Source organism: Triplophysa rosa, linkage group LG6 (assembly GCF_024868665.1).
Source record: "Triplophysa rosa linkage group LG6, Trosa_1v2, whole genome shotgun sequence".
Lineage (NCBI taxonomy): Eukaryota > Metazoa > Chordata > Actinopteri > Cypriniformes > Nemacheilidae > Triplophysa > Triplophysa rosa.
Window position 1 is genome coordinate 15291663 of NC_079895.1, and position 9424 is coordinate 15301086.

Consider the following 9424-nt stretch of genomic DNA (forward strand, 5'->3'; position numbering starts at 1 on the left):
TCGCTGAGACTCCCACTAAATGCCATTTTGTCTTTCAATTCTAAATGGATTCCCTGCTGTCATAATATAGTTTTTTCTCCACAATTTGATGGTTATATGCTCTAATTTATCTTCCTTAACAGTTCACTAATTTCTTTTCTTTTTTTATGTTATTATTGTGTTTGTAGCCTACAAAAAATAACATCTCAACATTATCCAAACTGGTTAAAGGGAAAGTTCACCCAAAAATGTCATCACTTACTCACCCTCAAGTAACCCTCACACGTTATCCGAATCTGACACAGAGAAAGATATTTGCAAGAATGCTTGGAACCCAACAGTTCTTGGCCACCATTGACTACCATAGTAGGACAAAATACTTAAAAATGTCTCTGTTCTGTCAAACACAAAAGAAGATATTTTGAAGAATGTAGGAAAGCAAACAGTTCAACTTTCAAGTACCATTGGAATTTTTCCTACTATGGTAGTCAATGGTGGCCAAGAACTCTTTGCTTACAAGCATTCTTCCAAATATCTTTCTGTGTTCATCAGAACAAAGAAATTTATACAGATTTGGAACAACTTGAGAGTGAGTAAATTATCATTTGGGGTGAACTGTTCCTTTAAAGTCTTTAGTGCTTATCTGTTTTATGCCTGGTTTGGACGCTGTGTAACTGTCTAAATTTGTAGTCGTGCGAGTATGCTAATGTTTGCCCGATTTTTGCAGAGAGAGTACAAGAAATCATTGGAACAAGAGATCAAGGGAAAAGGAATGTTGGCTTTGGCTACTGACACCCCAGACTTCTTAAGGGCAAGAAATGCCACTGATATCCTCAGTCAGGTATAGAGATTACCTCACAGACTATTTCACATCTGATTCCCTCAACTAGCAGCATTTCAACAATCCACCAGTTGCTAAAGTTCATATGTTTTTTAGACCAAGTACAAGCAGAATGCGGAGCATGACAGATCCACATACACCACAGTGCTTGACACCCCTGATATCATTCACGCTCAGCAGATCAGGAACATTGTCAGCCAGGTATGAGGAATGCTCAACCCGTTCTCATCAATCTGCATATAAATAACATGACTTTACACTTTTCGATTGGGCATGCTTCTTTAAGAAATGACATGACTTTGTTATCACGATTGTTCATGTTAAAACTGGGTTCTGGTTTTTCCAAATTAGATATTTTTAATTATTTTGAGTAACCCTTTGTGAATGACTACAGCATCTTTTTGCATTTCACTAACAGAAAAAGTACAAGGAGGAGGCTGAGAAGACTATGTCTCATTATGTGCCTGTTCTGGACACTCCTGAGATGCAGAGAGTCCGTGAGAACCAGAAGAACTTCAGTACCGTAAGTGTTTCTCCAAGGGTTCTGAATTGGTCAAAATTATGAAGTTTCATGTTTTTGTTTTGTTTTATTTGTGGTTAACACACTTTTTACTGCGTTTGGTCCTTGTCTTTCATGTATGTCAGGTTTGCCTTGCAAGAAAAAATAAAAATAGAAAGAAGAGATCAAAAATAGCAAGATGTAAAAAATTACTTTGCTGTATGGATTTCAATAGTTCAGTTCTCTTGAATGATTTCAAACATTTTTGGTTGCGATATTTTCTCTTGTTGCGTTTTTACATCATTTTTAACTGCACTTGTGCTTTCTTCTTTTTAGCTTCAGTACCAGCTTGACCTTAAACACAGTAAGGGCAAGGTTTCAGCAGTTAAGGACACCCCTGAAATGCTTCGTGTTAAAGAAAATACAAAGAATTTCAGCTCGGTACCCACTGCTTAATGACTATATTTTCCCTACATTCTAACCAAAAACTTTTTTGCCTTTTTTCATTCTCATTTTTTGCTTTACTCCACTTTTTTTTTTACGCTGTAACCCCACAATTTAATAATCCTTGACACGCACTTCTTTCTTTTAGTCTAAAAACAGATTTCCTAAACAGATCTTAATCCTAAAAACAGATCTTAGATGTAGCTATTAATTTTAAACTAGCAAAGCAGAAACTAACAGTAACCAAGTTGACCTTTCTTTCTAAAAATTAGCTCTAACCAATGCCAATATACCAATAATATAACCAATATATTGCAATATTTACATCTTACAGGTGTCAATGCTTCACAGATGTGTGTTTGAAGTGGGTTTGTATCTGTTTTCTAAAATGTTGAGTCTGTTTGATGTTTTGTGTTGTGTTGTTTTCAAATGTTTTGTCTGTTCATGTTGCGAGAGTGTGTACTATGAAACGTCCCCAGACAAAACAGCTGAAAACTACTGTATGTACCACCCAACAGATGAAAAAACATGTTAATGCCTCCTTATGCTTGTACAATCCCAAAGATCCACTACAAGGAAGATTTGGGTCAAGGAACAGCAATTTCAGAAACCCCTGAGATGGAGAGAGTCAAACGCAATCAGGAGGCTATTAGCTCGGTACACTGCGGTGTGACCTAGCCTGTGTCCCAAAATTCCCAAATAATGCCTCCTTTTAATATGAACTTCAATTAAAATTTCACTTGAGTTTTATTCAATTTAATAATTCATTTAATTTCGTAAAAGTAAATTTCATTAATTTTAATTCACTCCATCTAATATCAGGTTAAACTGTTAACTCTTCTTGTCTTTTTAATAGAATTAAACAAATCCCGGGTCCCGGGACTACTGCAGCTTTCATTTCCATTCATACACCTTTTTACATCTCTTCCCTTTTTTGTGTTTGTGTTGCAATTTTCATTTTGTCCAAGTTGTTGTGTTTACCTCTTACTTTTCATTATTTTCTACTTAATTTTTGTATGATTCATGTATTAGATTAAATACAGGAATTCACTAAGTCAAGGCATATCTATAGCCGACCTTCCTGAGGTGAAGCGTGTACGGGAAACTCAGAAGAACATCAGCTCGGTAGTGTTTTTTCTGACTCTAAAGAAGACTGCCTAACCAGTTCATCCTTCATTATTCTTAAAATTCTCACTTTGCCCCTTTCTCAATTCCTTTATCTAAAACACAGTGGTACAGTGGTAAGAGCATGGCGCTAACAATGCCAAGATCGTGGGTTCGATCCCCGGGGGATTGCACATACTTAGAAACAAATGTATTGGATAATGCAATGTAAATCGCTGCGTCTGCCAAAATGCATTAATAGAATAAAAATAAACATAGATACAGTATTTTTCATTAATATCTCACACAACAAATAACCAAATTACCCTACCACATTATTTCTTGGTACAGTAGATGTCATGTTTTGTTAAGATTTTTTGTGTGTGCTTTAAATTTTTAAACCAGATTTTTTTTAAACTACTATTTCAAGATATTTTCCATTTTTTTATATGATTCAAGTTTACTTTGATTTTTATAACTTTTTTGCACCATTGCCTCTACATGTTTAAAGATCCACTACAAGGAAGATTTGGGTCAAGGAACAGCAATTTCAGAAACCCCTGAGATGGAGAGAGTCAAACGCAATCAGGAGGCTATTAGCACGGTACACTGCGGTGTGACCTATCCTGTGTCCCAAAATTCCCAAATAATGCCTCCTTTTAATATGAACTTTCTATTAAAATTTCACTTGAGTTTTATTCAATTTAATATATTTTTAATTCATTTAATTCACTCCATCTAATAGCAGGTTAAACTGTTAACTCTTCTTGTCTTTTTAATAGAATTAAACAAATTGTGCGTTATTTAACTTACAATATCATGATCCATACATTTATTCATCGACGCTGGTCCCGGGACTACTGCAGCTTTCATTTCCATTCATACACCTTTTTACATTCTTCCCTTTTTTGTGTTTGTGTTGCAATTTTCTTTTTTGTCCAAGTTGTTGTGTTTACCTCTTACTTTTGATTATTTTCTACTTAATTTTTGTATGATTCATGTATTAGATTAAATACAGGAATTCACTAAGTCAAGGCATATCTATAGCCGACCTTCCTGAGGTGAAGCGTGTACGGGAAACTCAGAAGAACATCAGCTCGGTAGTGTTTTTTCTGACTCTAAAGAAGACTGCCTAACCAGTTCATCCTTCATTATTCTTAAAATTCTCACTTTACCCCGTTCTCAATTCCTTTATCTAAAAAACTCATCCTGATAAATCACACATTCCTTCCACTTTTTATATAGATACAGTATTTTTCATTAATATCTCACACAACAAATAACCAAATTACCCTACCACATTTTTTCTTGGTAGATGTCATGTTTTGTTTAGATTTTCTGTGTGTGCTATAAATTTTTAAACCAGATTTTTTTAAACACTAATATTTCAAGATATTTTCCATTTTTTATATGATTCAAGTTTACTTTGATTTTTATAACTTTTTTGCACCATTGCCTCTACATGTTTAAAGATCCAATACAAGGGAGATTTGGGAGGAGGAACGGCTATACCAGAAACCCCTGAGATGGAGAGAGTTAAACGCAATCAGCAAAATATTAGCACGGTACACTGCGGTGTGATCTTCTATCCCAAACATAAAACATGTCCCTCTTCTCCTTTCATCATCCTTTTAGCTCCCTTTTAGCATTTATTAATACTAGACATCCCGTAAAACATTACCACAACAAATCCATCTACAGTAGATGTAACATTCATGTAGCTCAGTTGACAAAATCCTCTTATTGACTTTTTAGGCAATATTACCTAAACAGGAGTGCTGTTGTACTAAATATCAGTATGGCTGTAAAGTTCTCATGTATTTACCACCATTCTGTTATTAGCACAACAGCACGATTGCAAGTGTGATATTGCGTTTATACAACAGTTCTATAAACAAAGGTTAATGTTAACTTAACATTAGACACCATTTTGTCAAAATACATTTTTTCACAATCTATTTTTTGTTCTCCAGCAAAACGGTTTCAAATGTGTGCGGCAAAGCATTGCACAGAATGGAACAGAGTAGGCTATGTGAGTGAAGCTACAGTAATTTTACTGTTATCACTCCGCTCCGGCTCCACTTCAGGTTTTCCATGTCACACTCCGTGCGAAAGAAATAATTACTCTGAATTTAAAAGAAACCCCTGCTTCGGCAAAATCACACTCAATTTCACTTGGCCAACTGTTGTATAATTCTTATTAAAAATCAATTCTTTGATTTTTTATTTAATATTCAGGGACCAAAACATAAATATTATTAAATTTGTTTATTTATCAATTTACATTTTGCTGATGATTTTTGTTTTATTATTTTATAATACTTTTATTTATTTGTTTATTTATAATATAGTTTTTGTTTTTTATATTATTTTTAGTTTTGTATGTGTGTTTATACTTCGTTCTGTGGCTGTTTTGGTTCATGTGTTGTGTGTGTTTTATCTGTCGGCATGAACTCTTGGGTAGATAAAATACAAGAATTCGCTGGGTCAAGGCACAGCCATTCCGGACCTCCCCGAGGTGAAGCGGGTCAAAGAGAATCAGAAGCACATCAGCTCGGTAGTGGACTCTCCACAGGGTTTACAAGAGAGTGCCTCCATTCCCCATTAACTCTGCTTCTTCATCTTTTCCCTTTCATTCAGTCTCTTACTATGCCATCCTTGAGGCAAATCAAAGGACGCTTATCAAGCTAAAACCTTATTGCATAGATTTTCATCTAATGTGATTTACCACACCATATTCCACTCCTAATTAGGTTCCCTCCCTGCTGTGAATTTAAACGTATGGAATTATTCAACACTACAAACTCTTAATCCAACACAAGTAACAAGACTTTTTACATTCTTTTTTCTGAAAATACCTAACACCAGACGAGCTATTGTATCCCAAATTTGTTTTCCTTCAGGTTTGTCTTTTCAAACCTCTGGGATATAAACTCTTGTCACGGTGTGCTGTGTGCGACTTGTTGTGCGGTGTTCTTCAAAATGTATGTCATAGTGCTATGTGTCTGACTGGCCTTTGGGGGCGCTGTTCTTTTCCACCACAGGTTTTGTACAAGGACTCGTCTGCAAAGGGAACACCTGTGGTTTTCACTCCAGAGATGGAGCGGGTGAAACGGAACCAAATGCACATTAGCTCGGTACTCGCAGCCGCAGGGCTCACGTCCTTGAGTGTGTGTGCGCCGCGTGTAAACATAACCTCTCTAACTGACGTCCTCATTTCACTTAGGTGCCTAATAATATTAACTGATGAATTTAGTCCATTTCATATAGCTGTAAATGATCACCGCCTCTGACGCCCCATTCGGGAAACACTTAATCCAGCCTTCTGAGGAACCATGTAATTCATGTGTCTGAAATCCCAATAACACCCAACCCTGTGTTGAATCATGTCGTCTTCATGTCCTGTCTAACGTCCTGACCTTCTACCCCTGTCTTCCACAGGAATTTGACACATGAGCATAATCCAACATATATATCCATATGGTTTCTAATGTATGTGTGTGATATGCTGTTTTTTGTTCAGGTGCTGTATTCTGACAGCTTCCGTAAGCAGGTGCAGGGCAAAGCCGCCTTTGTGCTTGACACCCCTGAGATGAGACGTGTGAAAGAGACCCAGCGCATCATCTCTGGAGTAAGTTGATACATAATAGTAGACAAAAGTGATATCCGGGAGGTGCATTTTTGTACAATATTTCCTTTAAATGCCCCCTCGGATTTTATTAAACCATGTCACTGTGATGTCAAAAAAAAGTGATGTCACTTAAATATAATGCAAGAAATTGTGAGGGGTTGGTGTATAGGTTTCACTCATGTTCTATATTGTTCAGTGACATCGTATGCCGTTTTAGTTTGCTTTGTGTACCCTACCTCATTCGTTTTACTGTCTGCTGGGCCTGCCAGGTCAAATACCACCAAGACTTTGAGAAGAGTAAAGGAAGCTTTACTCCCACCATCTCTGATCCCATAACTGAGCGTGTGAAGAGAAACACCCAGGACTTCAGTGACATCAGCTATCGCGGTATCCAGAGACGTGTTGTGGAGATGGAGAGAAGACGTGCAGAGGAGCATGATCAGGAGACCACCACTGGTGAGCTTATACATATTCGTACCTGTACACACACAGGGCCGTTCATACAGGGCGTGTTCTTGCATTTATGACATACTGGTTTCTTACCTCAGACCTGCGTGTGTGGCGCACAAACCCTGGCTCCGTCTTTGACTATGACCCTGCTGAAGACAACATCCAGTCCAGGAGTCTTCACATGATGTCAGGTAAATGATTCTTATGCCGTCACTGGTACTAGTTAGCTGTGGATATACATTTATCTTCATTGTTGAATGAAGGAGGTGCTCATGTAATGTTGATATCTGTTATGGTTCAGTTCAAGCCCAGCGTCGCAGTAAGGAGCACTCTCGCTCCACCAGTGCAATGAGTGGGGTGGGCGATGAGAAGTCAGAGGTGTCTGAGAATGTAGACCACCACACGTCCCTGTACAGCAATGGCTTTGGAGTTTCCTCTTTTGGTATGAATTGAAAATGCTTGATGTGATTTAGGTTTTATTGTATTGTGATAATCTGGTGTCAGATTATTTCAGGGTGGCAAAATATCTCAACTAGTTTAACAATATAAAGTTTTCCAGGGAAGTACAATTTCTGTCAAGCAGTAAACAAGTCAAATCTTCCAAATAACTTTTATATAAAAAAAACTCTAATATACTGCACCATTCTTCAAAAAGTAAAACCATCGTTTGTTGTACATGTACCATATTTCATTCTGTAGTTTACATTGAGGCTTGGATGTTTAAAGTCACTATGAAACCAAAAATTACAATTCAAATTTTTTAGAATATTGCAGTGTTTATTATAAATTATTTATCTAGAAGGTCATAATTTTTATTCATCGCAACCTTGTTGGTTTCATGCCAACTTTAATATAAAATTATTAAGGTGCACAATGCATTGTTTTTATCATTGATATTTTGGTGTACCGTCTACATTACATTATTTTTAATAATTAATATTTGTCTAATTTGTCACTAGAAAATGTAAAATTACTTTACTGGAAAATTATTCACTAAAAATGATTTTAAGAGTTCAAAATGAGAACTTTGAGAGAATGAATTCAATAAACATTTAAAATATTTTCTCACAAAGGCTACCAGCAAGCCAAGACTATTGAGGTACAGCAGAGGTCCTCCTCTGTGGCAACCCAGCAGACCACAGTTTCTTCTGTACCCTCACATCCCTCAACCACTGGAGTAAGTCCTGAAAGAAGCTTTTTAGAATAGTAACAGTCCTTTCTAAAAGTAAAATTTGATATTTAAATGGTTAGATAATAATGACGGTTTCAATTCTCCACTGTACTCTAAACAGAAAACTGTCCGTGCCATGTACGACTATGCCGCTGTTGACAGTGATGAGGTGACCTTCAAAGATGGTGATGTCATCGTAAACGTGCAGTCTATTGATGAGGGTTGGATGTATGGCACCGTGCAGCGTACTGGAAAGACCGGCATGCTGCCTGCCAACTATGTTGAAGCCATTTAAATCCAACAGCTACCATCTCAAACTCCCCGTGCAGTTGAGCGAGTTTGATATCCACTTGGCTTAAGACACTCACACAGGCTTGTTTTATGTATACTTAATGTTAGTCAAAGGAGTTATGCTTCCGTTTTGTTTGTCCTTGTTACTGTATGACATTTCGTTTGTGCCCATGTCACAAAATCTATTGTGGTTGTGGCATGTGAAACTAACAAAACTAAACGTACCTATTTAAGTCACAGACAATTGTTTTCATCTTTTCTGTTCTGGAATAACAGTTAAATAACTGGAGCCCATTATTTTTGTATATTACAAATGACACTACATTCAAAATCCTTGAAAAGTTGCAGAATTGAAACTTTTGTACAAGAGATGGGCTCATGATTCACTTCGTCTGAAAGTTAAAACGATTCAGTATTTCATGACTGAAGAGACGGATGCACGGAGTTTGCCACATGAAAAAAAGACACTAAACTTGCAAATGTTGAAGAGACACTAGGAAATCTTCCCAAGTGAAACGATATGAATTGAAAAACAAGCCTCCTCCCTCCCTTACTGAAGTCTGGCCGCAATTTGCATGTGTGTTTTGTTTCTTTGATTCTGTAGGTGTGGGGTTAGAGGAAGATGTTTACCTTGAATCAGTAGCTAATAAAGCACACCACACTTCTGCAATGAACCAGTCTCATGTCATGGCTCTAAATGCTGAACAGCTCAGTGAATAAAACACACCATACCATACGGAAAAGTTATTACCAGCAGTGTCCAGTGCTTCTTACCATTTGCCACAACTATTAATGACAACATACTGTGTGTAATGTATTGTAAATATGCATGCTAGTATGCTTCAACTCTTGACTTACAGAAACCAATATTACTTGAATTTGTGGAAAAATGTAGTAAAAAGTACTTTCAGCATAATTTGGTCTATGAATGTTCATAGACGTTTGGTTTATAAATGACTTAAAAATAATAATACATTGCTTCTTACGGTTGCTGCAGCAGGCTTACATTGAAAA

General features: G+C 36.8%; 1 protein-coding gene across 1 annotated transcript in view; it reads left to right on the forward strand.

The window, feature by feature from the left end:
- neb (nebulin) overlaps positions 1–9084 on the forward strand; it is a 69262-nt gene extending 60178 nt beyond the window's left edge. Inside the window, exons 126-142 of the mRNA XM_057335645.1 lie at positions 707–820; positions 917–1021; positions 1239–1343; positions 1656–1760; positions 2328–2420; positions 2796–2888; positions 3379–3471; positions 3875–3967; positions 4340–4432; positions 5332–5424; positions 5912–6004; positions 6391–6498; positions 6768–6954; positions 7047–7139; positions 7250–7390; positions 8022–8125; positions 8241–9084. Coding sequence (XP_057191628.1) covers positions 707–820; positions 917–1021; positions 1239–1343; positions 1656–1760; positions 2328–2420; positions 2796–2888; positions 3379–3471; positions 3875–3967; positions 4340–4432; positions 5332–5424; positions 5912–6004; positions 6391–6498; positions 6768–6954; positions 7047–7139; positions 7250–7390; positions 8022–8125; positions 8241–8414 — 1887 coding nt within the window. The 3' untranslated portion in view covers positions 8415–9084. The remainder of the gene's footprint in view (positions 1–706; positions 821–916; positions 1022–1238; positions 1344–1655; positions 1761–2327; positions 2421–2795; positions 2889–3378; positions 3472–3874; positions 3968–4339; positions 4433–5331; positions 5425–5911; positions 6005–6390; positions 6499–6767; positions 6955–7046; positions 7140–7249; positions 7391–8021; positions 8126–8240) is intronic.
- Positions 9085–9424: the final 340 nt, after the last annotated feature.